The 18173-nt window shown below is 45.9% G+C and overlaps 1 protein-coding gene across 2 annotated transcripts in view; it reads right to left on the reverse strand.

Annotated features, from left to right (window-relative positions):
• Positions 1 to 18173, reverse strand: part of GRM7 (glutamate metabotropic receptor 7) — a 309474-nt gene that overhangs the window by 33097 nt on the left and 258204 nt on the right. For both annotated transcript variants that reach the window (XM_075095593.1, XM_075095592.1), the window contains exon 9: positions 383 to 629. In XM_075095593.1, the coding sequence (XP_074951694.1) occupies positions 383 to 629 (247 nt within the window). The remainder of the gene's footprint in view (positions 1 to 382; positions 630 to 18173) is intronic.

Below are 18173 nucleotides of genomic sequence, written 5' to 3' on the forward strand. Positions count from 1 at the left end.
GTTACAAGTGACTTTGGTCCTGTCCCTGCACTCAACTCATCCTGGAAACTGTACCTGCCCGGGTGAGGAAGGTTTGAGTTTGACACGGGCTGAAGGCTACGGTACTCAGGGATGCTGCTGCTTTCTTACTCACAGAGGAAGGAAGGGAGGAGTTGTTACTCACAGCCCCCAAACGTTTTGTGAGGAGTTGCGGCCAACCGGCACAACTCAAAAAAGTGAGGAGGAAATAGAAATTTTTTAAAAAAATAATATATATATCTGTGTGAGACATCAAAAATCTTTAACTGAGAAGACCAAATAATACGAAGACCCTAATACTCAGGTATTGGCCAACACCTCCAAACCCCAGCCAGCCAACGAACAGAAGAGCAGCGGTACTTACTGTTTGGGTCTACATTCTCACACAGCTCCGTTTTGGCTTCGCCGTTGGGCCTGTCGCTGGGTTTGTGCGAGAGCCGTGACGACATGGTCGCTGCTGTGACCACAGCCTTGAAGCTGCGTTTCCGTTTCTGGACGTTTAGCTCAGGGTGGAAGATGATGATGTACACCTTCGGCATGTAAAGCATCCCCAGGGCCACTGAAGCACTTAAGTTCATGGATATTGTAAGTGTGGTAGTTTGTATGTAGAGCTAGGAGACACAACACATGAGACGCTATTACAAATAAGATGACTGGGAAGCAGGCTGTAGTACTTCAAACATTAAGTAACCATTTAAAAGCATTTTTTAATGAGTTCGCAACCAAAGATGTGCGAGCTGAGACCTTCGCGCCGCAAACCGCCATGAGGACGGCACTCATCAGCTACCTGCGGCACCAACAGCCTCTTCGGAGGCTCAGGGCTGGAGCTTCCAGTGTCCTCAGCAATAGAGTTTTCACTGTGTGCTTATGGTAGAGCTTCTGTTCGTTTATTTAACGAGTGAAGATCAGATTTGGACTAAGTAATGCTGGTATAAGTTTAAATTTAGGTCTACTGTAAGTTATATTGGAGGAACTATAATAGTACAGGTTAGAAAAGAAAGCTCACTTTTTAAAAAATTTTGAGGAAAGTGGGATTATTTTGTTTTCACTGTACCTTAATTCCTACAATTCATTGAAATAACTTTGCAGAGAGTACACAATGATTTGTGTGCTCGTGACATCCGGCCATGCTTGTTATGAAAAAATAGTATACGTGCAAGTCAGAGAACAGGTGCTGCCATGAGGTGAGTATTCACAGAAACCACAAGGATTTAAAAGCATACTCTGCAAATATCCAGGGGTGGAAAAGCCTTCCCCCCCCTTTTTTTTTTAAATTATCTTTCAGAGGATACACTTAATAGATAAACCAGAACAATTCTTGTGACTTAAGAGGATCAGCTAAAAGTTAAATAGCACAGCAGAGGGAGCACAGTACAGGTGTGAGGGAGCTGAAGAGGGAGCAAAGTCTCTGCGGATCCTTTTCAAAAATTAAATATATGGCAAATCTATATAAATGGGAAAATCATTACACATTGAGGGTGCTTTCTTCAGAACCCTATTTCCTCTTCTCCTCCTATTCAGTGCTAATCAGGCTGAATTTCTGATGGAAAAACTCCATGAATAAATATAATGGCAGAGTAAAATGCTGACACTGCCCAGGTATTTCCAAATTCCCATATTTAGAAAAATACGAATGTCTCCAGACATGCTAGTTACATCTACATAACAGTTGCTGTTATAGCGATTAAGACCACGACTGGAAGCAATAAAACGCCTTACAGAAAACATAAAAAACATGCTGCACACGGGTGTGCCTCCATACAGACGCACACAAGCAAAAACTGAAGTGCTTTCTCAGTTTCTATTTACTCGTTATGAGAAGGAGACGACGCTGATGTCATCAGAAATGCTGCCAAAGTCAGGACATTGGGACATAACCCATCTCAGCCTGCGAAAAGGTGCGCTGGGCCAAGCTACACCATTTGAGGCTGGGAGGGAGCGCCAGGGGTCACCTCGTCTAAAGCCCTGCCCCAAGAACAAGCCAGAACAACTTCTGACAGGTCACCCTGCCCTCAAACCGCCCTCTGATGAAGGTTTCACACCCTCTGACCCAAAGTCCCACAGAGCGCCCAGGTCCCTAAAACATTTGGCCTGTAGCTGAAGGAAGCTGCTCATTGTCCTCTCCTGGTGGAGCAAAGGGCAAGTGGCCACCACGCCCTCTGTTACCTTCTTCTATATAATTAAATAGTTACCGTCTTTTGGAGAACTTTGGAAGAGCAGTATGGTACCATGTTGCCCTGTGGTCTTTGACACAGAACAGGGCAATTTCTCCCAACTTCAGCCACTGGGAAGACCTCAGGCCCTTCCGCCTCCCCCCAGCCTGGCCACTGCCAGTGACCACTGCCATAGATTGGCTACTAGGGGAAATGCCTTCCCTGCCAGAGCGGTCAGGCCCTGGCACGGGCTGCCCAGAGAGGTGGGGGAGTCACCGTCCCCGGGGGGGGTCCAAACACCATGTAGCCGTGGGACTTGGGGCCATGGTTTAGGAGGCCTGGGGGTGCTGGGTTGGGGGTTGGACTTGACGATCCTAGAGGTCTTTTCCAACCTTAATGATTCTGTGATTCTATGCTGCTTCACCGAGCTGCGATGCCCAAACCGATGTGCTGCTCTGCTGAAGCCTCCATGCTGGAGGATTATTTTCTGAATTTATCTTAGAGCACCGCTGTGAAACACGGTGTTTTTTCTCCTCAGTCAGGTAGCATTGCTGCCTGCTGCTCTCCACTGCAGAGTTACTGCTTGGCTGGTTACTCCTCACCTTATACTCTGCAGCTGAATATTGTTACACTACACATGCACGCTCTGTACCTTTACTTCTATGTAGATAAGCACTATGTCTTTATCTGATAAGAACATTTAAAAGAGAAGACAGTTTGCAATGCATTTGCTTCCTTGGAGCCGATCCTTCTTTTCGTTATATTCACATAAATCAGCTGTAACTCAGTGCATTGTACTGATATAAATAACACAGACTTATTTATTAATGAAATTCAATAGGTTTTTGAAAATTGAGAATGAAATATAGAAAATATAACATTTAAGGGCTGAAGCATAAACAGGAAGATACCCTCGTTATCTTCAAAGTGCTGGTAACTTACTACCAGCTCTAATCCTTGCTAAGTAAGGTAATTATTATTTTTACTTTATAAAGAGCTCCTGCCATTGTGGCAGGAGCTGCAGGTGCCAACACCTCCGAAGGCCAGGAAGGTGCTGGTGGTGGCACCATTAGCAAATGACGTTACACCTCGGGACCGTCTGGTTCTCGGCTCCATATCCAGCCCACACCTCTCTCTGCTAGAACCTGGGGAGGAAGCTTGCTCAATCGTGTCTGCAGTCCCTCTGGTTTAGGCTGAAAAGGATGAGGCTCTGTAAGACGTTTAATAAGAATTACCTCTGTTTCTATACACAAGATATATCACTAACCCTGATAGGCACCAAACATCTACTGGGCAGTATTACCGAACGAGAGCTACATTTCTACGAGGTCAGAAAAGATCTATGTCAGCGAAGGGCTCTGTCACAAATACAGAAGACGTATCAGCACTTCAGCGCAGTGCTTTGGTCCGCAGTTATCTCACGTGAACTCGCAGGAAGCCTGTTCAAGCAGCCATATGGGGAAAAATGCACAGTAACGTTTTGCAACTAACTCTTGATTCACTTAGCCGTAAAAACTTTTATATAAAAAGCAGGAATTTGGACCACAGGGCAAAAAAAAATATTTTTTTTTAAAAAAAGCTAATGGCCCAGCATTGCCACCATGACGCACGTAACTAGTTGTTCATGTTCCACGGACAGAAAGAGCATATTTATGTTTGATTACAGATTTTCTCCACCCAAATCCCACTTCTTCAGCGTGGAAAATGACAGCTCCCCATAGGAATTTTGATGAGCTTGTCAGTTAAGCAAAATAGCTTTATATCACCACACTCATAGACACATATGTCATAGACACACTGTGTGTGACAGCAACTCAAAATGCTAGAGGAGCAGAAGGAAAGGTGCATTTTGAGTGAGAGCGACTTTCAAAAGCACCACATCGCAAGAACTTTTCGAATGGATCCTCAGTGGGAGAGGCATTTGTTACCCACGCGTGGCATTTTCTGAATTCTGGAGCAGCTGACTGGTGTGATATGCAGTACTAATGTTTCTTTTCAGAAAGAGAAGAGAAGAACGTGTGAAGATTGTATGCACCAAGAGAAGAAGGGGCCCCTCTTTGCAAGCTAGAGTCGCCACCCCTGGAGGCATTTAAAAGACGTGTAGAAGCGGCACTTCAGGGCATGGTTTAGGAGGCCTGGGGGTGTTGGGTTGGCAGTTGGACTTGATGATCCTAGAGGTCTTTTCCAACCTTAATGAGTCTGTGATTCGACAACCCGCACCGTGGCCGCCTCCTCCTGTGCATCACTACACGTGCTGAGCTTGTGGGTTTGCCAGTACGATCAGGTACCGGCAGAAATCTACCACCGGAGTCATTCGCTGTTCCCTGAGCCACTGCTCCCGACACGGGTGCTTCGGGTCTGCGGGCACAGGTTTCCTGAGACACTGAGGGATTGCTCCCGCGGGCAGAGGGCAGGGTCTGCACCAGTGCTCGAGCACCTCCACAGCCACACGCTGCGGCCCGCGGCACCCCTCTGTGGCTCTCCATGGGCTACGCCAGCGGGGATCTGGCCTGACTCGGGGGTGACTTACCCTGGGGGTGGTGTGACCCGACGTCTTCCCCTTCATCCAGGGCTCCTGTGACTGCAAAAGCCGCAACCAGCAGAGCGCCAGTAACATTTTTATCTAGGTGCACACAGGGATTAATTTTTATTTCCTCTTGCTGTTAAGAGGTTGAAGGTTAAACGATTATTTAGCCAATGGGGCGTTTTGCAGCACCACGTCAGCAAAGTTTCCTACCTTGCAAATGCCGATGGGAGATAAAAGGAAAGGGAGAAAAGAGCTTTTGTAGTACAAGGCAGGATGAGTGACACACAATGTTTCTCATGACAAATGGGAGCTTTATAAAGATAAGGGAAACTAATAGATATGCTTATTATGCAGAGCCTTAGTTTTATGTATTTTATCTCTGCTTTGTGATTTTACCAGTCAAACATAAAAAAGCAGTTTACATGAAACTGTTTCATTTCTTATTTCACTTCTTCTGATAAACCCTCTGAAAGCATTTTAGATGAATGCAAATGGGTGACTTAAAATACAAAGGATAAGATTTAACCGACAATGGGAGTCTAATAATTCATGCATGCCTTTTACAGCTGGCTGATGAAACCTGGCAGTTTCCAAACCTGAGATGAAATTAAGAAATTAAGATGCAGATTTAGTGAGAGATGCTCGAACTTGACATGAATGAGAACGGGGATTGAGCTAAGTATTGCCGGTGGAAATCAAAGCTTTCTAAACCTAATGTCATGTCGGTCTCTTCAAGCCCGCTCCCGTGGAGGGTTTGAAGCCACGTTTGCTATGACATAAGGACAGAGTCATTCTGGAGGGCCAACCTCACTCACATCTCTCTCTCTCTCTCAAGCAGACTCTGAATTTTGACAAATTTTAACTTAATGTTGAACTTAACACACTGCCGTTACAAATGCATCAGACTTTGAAGCAGTGCATTGGAGGAAACTCAGCCCTAAGGATATCATTCACATGCAAAGGCACCCAGATTTTATCACTTATTTTACATAAAGGGTTCCCATTTGAATTTTAGATGTCTGTTTTCCAGATCCTTGCTTTATTCATGCAAATGACAAAGATTACCTTCAAAACCTTGAGAAAAAATTAGACTAGTCTTGAATACACACATCCTAATAACCAGCAATTTTCAGAGAGCGCAGCACTGCAGGATCAGGCCTTTCGGTCTCCGCTAACCCAGTGGAGAGATTTCCAACTGCTGGGCCGTCATAACTGAAGTTGTAGCTGCAGATCTTAGAAAAGTCTCTTTAGGAGTCAGAAATACTTTTTGTAGGCTAATGATTTGCATTCACAGTCTAATCAGGAGCAACTGCTCCTTCTATCTAATTCAGCTTTCTAATTATGCAGTGAATTGTGTTATTTTGTAATATGGAAATAAAGTGGTAACTTGAGATATTTTTGGACTTGTGTTATCACAAACCAATTTATCTCACTTTTATATGGGAATTAAAACAAATGTTCTTACATATGAAGTAGACAGTTTATAAATCTCCCAGAAGACTTCCAGGTCATCTGAAAATTTCATCTCATTCTCTACATTATGTTGTGCAAATATAAGAACGAGAAACATTTTTTAATAAAAATTAAAATTACCTCCCACTGCATTGTATGTTTGCAAGAATATGGAAAGTAAGAAGACTTGAATATAAATGTGTTCTCCGACACTTTGGCGTCTAATTCCCCTACCCACCAAAGCTACCATGTCATTTTAAAGGCAAATAACAAAAAGAAAATATCTGTTTTCCAGTGAAACCTGTGCTTCTTGCGCTTTGACTTTAAATTGGCTTCACTTAGGAAGAACCACCACCTCCCTCCAACAAAGGCGTTGGCCGTTCATTAGCCGAACCACTGCAAGGGGCTGCGTCGCATTTCTCATAGAGCAACACTAGCTGTTCCTACAGTGACCCAAGGCCAGGACCCAGGGCAGGCTGTCGCTGTGCAAAAGTCTCCAGCCACAAAGCACCCCTAAAACCACACTGATTCAAAAGCGACTGAAGAGTCAGCAGGCGCCTGCATCCTTTTGGGACCCCTTCTGCCCCTCCGGCTGCGCCCGCAGCCCTGCACGGGCTATGGGGGGGTGGAGGGCCCCCCGAGCAACCCCCTCCTTTGGCAGCACCATACCCTCAACTGGGGAAAAAACCCAACCAGCTGCAAAAGCAAACGCCGTTCTCATTTCCTTAGACAGCTTGATTTATGGAACTTTCAGGCAATGGCAACTTTACCCAGGCAACCATGTCTTTCCACAAGGATTGTACACTTCTGTTGTCTAAGAAATATAAAATATTATGTGTGAAGCAGTCCTGTCAGCTCTCTTTACTGACCTGGCTCAGTAATCCTCTTTTCATGCCCCACTGAGGCTTTCCAGCAGCCCATGCACATCCCGGGTTCCCGCTGGCAGCTCCCGCCGATACAGACATACACTCGCTTTCTTCACTTGGATGGTACCAGTTCAACTGCAGATAATACCACGCCGTCCTGAAGCTTATCTACTGACGACTTCCAGGACCCCTGCCTCCATCCCCATCCTTTTAAGCGTCATAATCTGCTCAAGCTGTCATTTAGCTGTGCCCTTTGGAGAATAGAGAAGTTTGGGAAAAAACCCAAAAATTCTTTTCCTAGATTAGAAGGTTTTAGCAGCGCTTAGGGAAAGCGGTTTCCCTTTCTTTTAAGCTAACATTATTTTGGAAAAAGGAAAGAAAAAAATCACCAAAAAAAGACCCCCCATGGACAGCAGGCTCCAGCATTTTGGACAAAAGGAGCAAACATCTGGCAAATGATCCAGAAGACAGGGATTTCCAGCTGCAGGAGGTCACTTAATAGGCGAAAGACAGTGACTACACCACTTACCCACACTTCTAACCCACTGCTCCTAATGGTCTTAATATAATCCACACTATATCAGCAGTTCATCGTACTTCTATAGCATTTGAATATTTTATAGGCAAAAAATACACGCGTATGCCAACACACGCACTCTGTACTTACGACAAACACCAAAGGCTGCAATGTCAAGCAGTCGAGTGCCGTAAGGTCAAACCAGGGCTACCTGCGCTACTTTAATTTGGTCCCCAGGCACACAGGCACTACAATACAGCCATCAACTACACAACTACTCACGCTTATTCCTCAGGACTCTCTTTATTCAAGGGTACGACTGATGTTTATTTAATACGCTCTTTTCTCCTCACTTTTCAACAGTTAATTCCATTGCCCAACACGTATACCCTTTGATCCCTCCTGTGAAGATAAAATGCCTACTTTCTGTGTAAGATTTTTACCAAATTTTGCCTCTATTTGCGCTGTTGCACTGTTCCGTGTGTACCTCCCACAGCATGGGGAAGACGACACTGTTCCCCTGGCAGAGGTGAACATCAGCAGTGCTTCAGGAACACGACGACAGCAACGTGAGGCAGCCGACGGTATGCAAACCGTGATGCTCACTAAGTTTTACAAGTGACAATGGATGCTACCCAAGGGATGTTTGATAAACAAATCATAGTAGTTACGCTGATTGCAGTTATTACTGTACAAAATAGCAAGGCACGCAAATGGCCTTCGTGAAATGTCTATGGGAATGTCACAGAATCAGTCATACCATTTAATTATAAATTCTGCGCTCAGTAATTATACGAAAGGTGGCACTGAAGGAAATGATGGGATTGTAGTTTCAGAATATTTCCCATTAACGGCTGGGTGCTTTGCAGGCTGACAGCAGCGGGGCGGCTTATCGGACACGCACAGCCGCGCTCCCGGCTCACCAGTGCCCCGCCTGTGGCGCTCCCGGTGCGGCGGCTGGGCCCAGCGACGGGCTCCGCGCCCCCGGCACACGGGGCTGCTCGTGCTACGTGGGACATGCAGGCTCTGGGGCGCGCGCGCAGCCCCACTGCATCCTCTTTTGTTTGTTTCTTTGTTTTTTTTTCCGAACTGATTTTCAAGCTAAAGCCCAGGTTTGTTCTGCGGCTCAACAAGGAGCTTTGTGTGCCTGATGGGAATCATTTTACTTGCCGGTTGCAGCAGACCTGAGGTTGGTTGGCTTTCATCAGTGAAAATAGTTGGTCTATTAAGTTAGTGTCCTTTGGAAATTCTCACAATATTACATCTGGTAGACCAGAAAAAAAACTGCAGGTTGACTTTGTGGATATATTTCAGTGTAATGGAAAACCAAAAATAGTTCCACAGGAACAGCAAGTACCCACAGAGCACTATCACAGTTCCCTCAGAGATATGAAAGTAAAGAAGATTAAAGTTTGGAAAGTAGCTCCCCAAATTACTTTTCTTTTACACCACTAGTAACAATCACGTCTCGCTCTCTCAAGAGGTCATCAGCTACCTGCTGGCCCTCACTGAGCAGGAGCTGGTACCAGCACAGCGCTGAAATCCAGCAACAGGAGCAACAGATATTTCCCCTGTGGGGCAGCTCTGCGGTAACGAGAGGGGATGCAACCGAACCCGAACCCCGCAGGCACCCGACCACCGCCCCGGCACACCAGAGGAGGGATGGCGGGGATTTTGGTAAGCCCAGAAGAAAACCTCCTCACACAGGTGGGGAGAAACATTGTACCTTTACATTAATTTTTTATCAGGGCAGCTTAAGACAACTCTTTCTTCCAACAGGTTCACATGCCTTTGAAAGCTTTTTTTTCTCTGCTAATAATAAAATGACTAAATACCACAGACTGTTCTGTGCTTCTCTTTAATGTGATCTCTGTGTTTATTCTTACTAAACAGAACTTTAGAGTTCCAAATAAACTACAGAAGTAACAATTAATAGATCACACAACCACTGTGTGCCTGGGTGTTTCTTTCAGACATTTAACGGGAGACAATTATTGTTGCTACTAAGAAAACAAGGAGGGAGCTGAGAAAAGACTCAGATTTGAAGAATCGCTGCCATTGAAGCAGAAAAACCAACTGTCATTCATCTCTTCAGGAAGCTAGCCAAGCCTCGCATAGGTTGTGTACAGTGCAACATGGACTCATCTGGTAAGCTTCCACATTTTCATCTCCAAAGGCGGCCAAGAGCAAAGGGGCCGTTAGCAGGAAGCGTTACATTTAATGACAACATTCAGTTGTCCCGGACAAGCAACCACACAGCGGACTCAGTCCAAGAATTACTTCTGCAAGCATTGGCTTTGAGGCCTGTAAATAACTATCGCTATCGCCCAGTTCTGCTCTCGTTCTGGGAGGGATTAAAATGCCGGTGTTTGCCTGCTGCCATGGCAGCAGCAAGTGCAACGCGTGCCGCGGAGCTGGGGCTGGGCAATGGCAGCAGATCGAGGGCATCGCCGGCCAGCTGTGCCCGGGGGTGCAGCGGCTGACCGGGACGTGAGCGTGCACGCCGCCTCGCTGCTCTATGCTTTGTGCCACTTATGGCCTCAGACACCCTTTCAGCCTGTGCAAAACACGGACCTCCGTTAACTTCAACGATGCAACGCAACCTGCTTTACTGATAGGGTCTGCTCCCTGACACGCGCCAGCTTCAAAAAACACCTGCAGAGGGGCAAAGGTCTTTCTACTTTACCCAGAGAGCCCTTAGAAACTCTCCCAATGGAGCAGGACCCCCGTGATGGGCAGCAGCCCCTGCAGGGCACATCGCCTCCACAGCTCACATGGAGACTTCCACGGGTGCTTTCCACGGCACCTACATAGCCATGATGCTCCATGACAGCAACTAGTTGAAGCTGCATGGTCAGTATTTACACCAAGAAGATGAGAATACCTCAAATAGAAGGACCTAGAAGACTGACTTGCTATGGGAAAAACCAAAGTCAAATCAAGGAGAGGGATGCTCCTGGAGATGTCACCACCGCAGCTCCAAGCCCGCCTCGCCTCAGGACCCATACGTACCAAGCTGCTGCGAACAGCATTTCTTTACAGAAGCGTAAACCCCTCATGGTTACCTTCGCTATTCAGGTGTGAAATGGCAGCGTTCGCGTCCAGCACTCTGCCTGCCCGCGCCCCCAGGGACCTTGGCCCCGTGCGCCCCGCTGCCTCCCCTCAGCCCCCCTCCACCTCAGCCCCGCTCCGGCACGTGTTGCCGCGGCGGAGGGAGGGCTCCCGCCCCGGCTCGCAGCGCCCGGGACACCGCTTCTCAGGTGCTCACCAGCAGGGCCGCCGTCGCTTGCGGGATGCCCCCCGCCACGCCGCGAACGGCGAGGGCGACCCGCAGAGTAACCGCGGCTGCTTTGGAAACAGGGGGTTCTCCCCCGCCCAAAGCGACGGCTGACGTTAGCAAATGCTAAAGAAAGCTTTCGTGTCGGATCTGATATTTCTGGCCGCCTGACGACAGCCTGTGATGTTCTGAAAGGTTACTCTAAGCCATGTCATGAAGTACAGAGGTTTGGGAGAAGAACATGCCCAGAGCCATGAAATTCCCCTTGTCACAAGCGTGCCAGATGGGATCTCGTTCCCTCCTTACGGTACGGCAACACATGACAGGCACGGATGCACAGGTATCACGCTGGGGGAAAGAGAGAGGGTGTGATAACGCCGATAAACCCATAGACGTGCTTACAAACGCCGTCACGTTCGCCGCTCCTGGTGGTTACTGGCTTGGCAACGGCAACATTATGCACCAGAGTTACGCAGGTAATGGGTGTGATGAATTATGCTTCAATATGTTTCTAGCAGCAGGAGGCTTAGCATACCAAAGGGAAGATTGGGGTCATATTCTGAAAGATTACCACCTGCGGAGGCCAAATGCGAAGGCAGACAGTACAGCAGCAAACAGGACTAAAAGGACTAATTTCCAGTTCCCACTGCCTGCACTACAAAACTGTTCCTTCTAATGTCACACTGCCGAAGCCAACTTAAATTTTCATGTTCTGAGAGCGTCTAGATTTTCAGCTTGCATTTCACAGGCAAACGTGCAGAGTAAAGATGAAGTAAATGTATGTATTTCAAATATATTTTAGCTATTTGAGCTAAATATTTCATACAGCCTATTCCCTTATAATAGCAACTTCCTTACGCAAGAAATTTGCATACATCAGAAAAAATAAATATTTAGGGATTATATCCATAACTTGCGCGATAATTCAAAATACCAAATGTTAAAGCACTTGCTCTGAGGGTTATGATGCAGATGCAGGAGGAGGATGAATTTTGTCTCTCCAGCCTGTGAGAGAAACTCTAGCAGCTTATCTGGAAGGAAATTAAATTATTCAGATAATTGGACAGAGCAGCGAAGGAAAAGCATGTTGCTGCTTTCAAAGGGCATCAAATGGCTAAAAGAGAAATTGAAGCAGTATCAAAGACAACCCCGCAAGTCAAATGGTTTATACAGACTATATTTGGCAGAGATTCCACATCCGCTGGAAAAAAGAGCCGTCTCTACTTTCTGTATCTGTTACGGAGACAATAAAGGTGCCCATGAACTACTTAGAATCATTTGGGAGTTGCTCAGCCAAGAAATGAGCAGTGATGGCCCTGGCTTAAGTCAACAAAAGATTAAAGTTATTTCAAATTTGTGACTGCCTGGAACTGACTGCATCCTCTGACTTTATGAGGATTTCTCTTCTAAGTAGGAATTTGGCACGGAAGGATGTGCCAGCAAAACAATCTTCTCGCGAGGACAGCAACATTTGACGAGAGGCCCACGCATCTCCACCGCTGAAATAAGATGAGGTTCTGTGTCCTTTTGGAGTCATCTTCCCTTGGTTTTTGCTTCTGGACGCAGAGCACGTGGTGCCCTCCCGGCGTGGCGATGAGGAACGTGTGTCCTCGGGTGGATCCGAGGGTGCACAGCCAGAGATGGTGGCACGGCTGCGACCCACGCCCAGGCTACACCGGGGCTGAGCCCTCCTGGTCCTGTGCCTGTTAACTCCGTAGCAGCGATGGAGAGCCGGGGGCCAGCTGAGTGTACCCCTCCTTATATTCTTCTTCTACACTAATCCCATGTCCATATGCCGATGAAAGAGTTGATGAAACAGATGAAGTTTTCCCACAGGGATCTCGGCTAACGTGCTGTTATCCAGCACGGCTGCCTGGCCACAGGAGGGGTGTCCTGAGACCCACCAAATCATTTTGCATGGGTCACTGAAGGGCCTTTGGGTGATAAGAAGTTTCAGTCACAGCTGAGTTTGGCTGTATTTCAAGCACAGACAGAGAGGAGTAGCTCAAGAAGTCCCATTATCAATCCTCAGAACTGTCTAATATCTCTTGCTCGATATTCCTGTTTGTTATAATAGCTGTAAAGTGAGTTACACATCACTAAAAGAGACAAACACAAAGTGCAACAGAAGTAATGCACATCCCCAACTTCTATTATTAAAATAATGGCTTTTCCCTCTCTCACTGGCTGAGCACTTCGCTTTTCTGAGCTAGAAATAATTCTTCGTCTGTCATTTTTTCCCCAAAGATTACATCATCGGAGAAAGCCTTCATTTCATTCCTCACCTTCACCGCCGCACTGCTAAATTGACTGACATACAATCTTGGCATTTTAGGGTATTCAGTGCCAGACTTGAGCTGCTGTTATAAATCATATTTCTCCACACTTATTGCATTTTATTCATTTTATACATGACCAGAGATTAGAGTTCAAATGAAATAGATTTTGCTATCCTTCTTACATTCCAAACGTCACTGGTCTAGAAATCTCTAATTTTACTCCCTTCAACTTCTGAATAATTCAATGTAAAAGGATAAAAATAAAAACCCCACCCTGCAATACTCGGCTTGAGATTTTGAGCAAAACAGAGCAAAGCTCCTCAGACTGCCATGGCTGTGTCTCGGCAGCCGGATGAGCGCGCGGTACCGCCTCAGCAGCCGGGATTTCTCCCGGCAGGTATGGTGCCGGAGCCGCGGGAAGAGCGGCCACCGCCGGGCAGCTCCCGGGAAGAGGGAACACGGGCTGATGCCAAGAGCTGGGCGTGCTCAAACCCTGACCCTGAATTTTGGGATTTGAGAAGGTGTGATCATGCACTGACTCTTTTCAGGCAATATAATACCTGCAATTACCAAAATCACTATCTTCTGTCCTCAGTTTTCAAGAGAAAGTGTGTGGAAGTGTTAAAACGCAGTCCATTAGAGAAACGCTGGCAGTTGGTGGGAAGCCGGCGCGCAGCAGCAACGGCCACTGCAAGGCCCTGAACCTCCCAGAAATATCTTGGGGCTCAGATATTGCTTGTAACGGCAGAGGCCAGGCAGCCTTACCACACTTAAAATTTTTCCTCACCAAATAGCTGCTGAGTGAACGTGAGGCAAAGCTATCTCACAAATTTTCTTGAATTATTAATGGATTCTAGAATAGAAAATAAGCTTAGGTCAAACGATTTCAAGACAATTCCTTTGATGTTAGATGGGGGAATAAGCAAGAGTAACTATCCAGTGAAAGGTATTGATTATAAAAAGACAAACAAACTGCAAGCTAATGTGTGTATAAGTAAACATATAAATGGGCGAGTAGATGGGGAACTAAAAATATTATGGCCCTCAAATAGTCATGCGTAATAAAACAATTTTAAAGAAACTTTCACTCAGAGAAGCTCCTAGCTTTCTAGAATTTTACTCTGCAGTCGTTCAGGATACACGTTGCTAATTAATATGTCAAGAAAAAGACAAAAAGAGGTTGTTTAAAAAAAAAAAAGCTTTAGGTGCTTATTCTTATGCTGACGGTGCGTTAAGGTAAACCTCTCTGATCACCAGCCTACGAAAGTAAACGTTCTGAGAAGAGATTTCTGTCAGTCCAAAAGAGGTGCTGGCATTTATTACTCATGACAGGAAAACTTTTAGTAATGTTTAGGTTCCCCTGTCTTCCCACACTGGAGATACCTTTTCCCTGGAGTAAAAACCCCAAAGCTTGGAGAAAATGAAGAGAAAGCATCTAAGCACGGCCACGGTGGAGACTGTCCTACACTGCCAGGGCAGATCCGTCCAACTTTGTCGCTGTAGCTCGAACACTTAAACATGCAGAGGAAACCTCTTAAGACCGTACCACGTGATGTACTAAGTGCAAAGACGACAAGCAGAAATACAGATGTGCAAAGCATTGGGTGCCTGAGGCTGCGCAACGTCACGCTGAAAGAGTGCATCAGGCTGAGCGCTGAAGCCCAGAGCATCGTTTTGTAACGCCAGGGTGGCCCATGAGCTACAGCTTTCATGTATGGCTAGATTCGCAGGGGAACACACAATGACTGAAACGAGAATTACCTGAAAAAAAACCACTGAAGCATGCTAATCGCACGTGTTAATTTCTCAAATGCCAGAAGTTTAAGCTGCAGAACCATAACAAGCAAGTAGATCTCATTTCATTTCGTCTTAAATGTTACTTTTCCCTGGTGAAGCAAAAATATTTATGTCCGTACAATACTGGCCTGGGCTAAGGTTATATAGATGCCGTATCAGTAGAGCAATACCTGTATATAAATGAAATATGCCTATTTTAGCATTGCTGTAACAGTACAGCCCTTAGGACAACACACAAACCGTTGGTTACGTGTGATCGGCACAGAGATGCGAGGCGCTGCAGGGCTCTCCTACCCACAGTCGGAGAAGGCAGCAACCAGAGCATCAACACAGTGTCCCTAACTTGATCCTGACTAACTTGACCTGCCTCCTTAGCACATCTTCCTGCACCGTTTCTTTATGCAGAAAGCACAAATAAATGAGAAAAAGTAACCGAATGACCTCTCTATTTATCTAGAAGCAGATCTTCTCAGCTGGGAATATGCTTTCTATCAGCACTGAAGTATGTATTTATTCAGCAAAACTTCTACTGACCTTCTCTTCAGCCAATTTAAATACACAACTTACAGCATCAAAAGAAGAGATTAGCGATCTTGCATTTTTTGGGCATAGAGCTTAACCTCCCCTCCCCACGGGCCATCGGACTTCCAGACACAGCCTTAGGGTTCGGAAAGTCACGGCCCTGCAGCAGGGCTGCGTCTTGGGCACTCAGAAGCCCAGAAGGACTAAAAAGCTCCAGGCGCACTGCGGTGTGCACCTTCCCATGCATCTTGTGTGCTTAGGATGAAACCAGGCCTGCCACGGTAAACTTATTCCGACCGCATAGCAGTAACTTATCGGGATACACACGCCAGAAGGATCAAACGTTTCTCCTGTGTCCTTTACATGGAGCTACACGCGGCGTTTTGGAAGGTGCGTGAGAAAGGCAAGGTACGAAGGGTCTCAAAACGTGAAGAATTGTCCTCTAAGGAAAAAAGGATGGAAATCCAGAGACAGCAGGAGCTTCTGAACCTCCCTTTAGTTCACAGGTTGGCTCTTTACACTTAGTATACTTTTATCTGCGTGGGCAAATGAGATAACACGGTCTGTGTCATGCAGGTAGGCTGCTTTGTCAAGCTGCAGGTCACAACTGACGATGGGCTTGACAATCGACAGCGGCTCATGTATCTGCACGAGGTTGTCATGGCAATGCAACGTCTGTGAATGCAGCCGATACGAACTGCTGCTTTGCCTTGACAGCGCTGAAAAATATTGCCAAAATTATTCATAGCCTGGCAATAAGAGAGGCGCAAATGCCCTAATGGTTTTCTCCCCACTATATGCTGTTAACTGTTTTGGGTTTTGCAATTTTCTTTATTTTTATTGCACAGTAAATCAGTCAGCCTTACATTCCGGTGGCAAGCAGCCCTTTCATTTAATGTATTCAGGTCTTGCAAAATTAAGTTTATAATCCAAAATAAAGGTAAGCTTTTTTATAGTTTTATAATCACACACAGTAGCCTAGTAAGCTAATACTGCCAAAAAAACCCAAAAAGTGAAAGAAAAAAGTTAAGCCCCAAAGCACCCTTAGAAGAGGGGCTGAGCCCTGCCATCGCTGGGGCCCCATTTGACGGGGGGTTCAGGTGGAGCTGGAAAGGACAGTGCACGCACGGTGCCTGTGCCAGTCTTGCTCCGAGGAGGCTAGGTTTTCCTGAGCTGTCAGTTCGGAGTCTTAACAAGGAAAAAAAAAAAAAAGGAAGATATTTCAGCCCATGCTATGCTCCTAATGAAAAGCAGAAATCCACGCAGAAGACTCATTTTACAGAGCAAGCTTCAAAATTTTTCTCTGTCCTTTCACCTTCAATTTTGTCTCCCCGATCCAGCCACATGAATGTTTTATTTATATCCACTCACTTTCACCCAGTCGGAAGGCATTCTCTGAAATAAAATTGCTCTTTTTCTGCGACAGTCCAGTTAATAGATTCCCTTCGCATCCACTCCCCTCAGCAACTGAACCTCCCTGATCTACCGACACTCCAGGCTTCCAAAAGACCCCACCCCAAACCATCCCCCCTCCAAACAAATGTCCTCTGGCCCTCCCAGAAGAGCAAGGCTTACTCTCCCGCACAGCTGGATGTTATAGCTTTAATAATGACATAATTCTGAACATACATGTTGGTGATCCTCAATCTTTTGACTTCTCAAAGAGATTTCTATGAGGCTGCACCCAAATAAGACTGAAGTAACACGCTGCCACGCTACACGACCACTGGATAGTTATTTCACCTGCATCACCAGGTGTGGTAACGTTTTCTAGAGAATTTGTTTGATTTCCTCATAATTCTACCAACTTCCTGCTTGTTCAACTCCTCTGCCAGGGTATTAATTTCTTAGAGCATCTATCTAACACACACTCTCGTTCTGCCCCTACTTTGCCTTTTATCTGGCAGACAGGGAAGGAGGTCTCCACCCGATGCTTTCACGCGGGTCGTTGAATCAACCAAGTATTCCTCTACGTGAGAGCAACCGGTGGGCAAAACCTCAAACCAATCCCTGAGAAAAATATCTTGCCCACCTAACATATCAAAGAACTGAGGGACGCCAACAGCCCTGCCTGCTCCCACGCTGGTTACGGTCACCTTGTTTCCTTCATCATTGTGGCCCCGCGATAAACCCCAGAAAAGTCAACGGGAATCTTTCAATGTCAGTTTGACCCAGGCATACACTGAGAATATATTCCATATATTTGCATACAAAGTAAGATCTAATTCTGCTTGGAGACCTTCAGGGGAATTCAAAGTGCAAGCTGGTGTCGGCGGAGGAGTGGGAAAGAAAAAGGCTAATCCTACTCATCCTGCTTCTCTGTAAAGACCTTTGGAGTAGAACACTGGATATTAAAAAGCAGTGACAAATGCATATATAAAGCAAGCCAGCTTTTCACTGACTTTTAAAATTATAATGTAATTATTATTTAAAACAGAGCATTTACATATTGCTCTTGCTACTTAGAAGCAAACTTGTTATGGCTGGAAGAGCCCTTTCTATTTAACAACACTATCACAGCACTGCATAGAGAGTATATGTGACCGTGCAGTTTGAATGTGTTTTGAGACCTAAAGGCTGCATTCAAGTACAAAGATCAGTCTGCAGCTCTAGCCAATCAGTTACTTTAGCTGGGCTCTGATTTATTTATTAGCATGACAATTATTTTCTGTTCTAACATGTAAAAGCGAACAGAGAGTGAGTTTGAGCTGCATAAAAGACTGGTTGGATTAATGCCATGGATAAGCCATGGCAGCAAAACCTTC

This window comes from Phalacrocorax aristotelis, chromosome 6, assembly GCF_949628215.1.
Source record: "Phalacrocorax aristotelis chromosome 6, bGulAri2.1, whole genome shotgun sequence".
Taxonomy (NCBI): domain Eukaryota; kingdom Metazoa; phylum Chordata; class Aves; order Suliformes; family Phalacrocoracidae; genus Phalacrocorax; species Phalacrocorax aristotelis.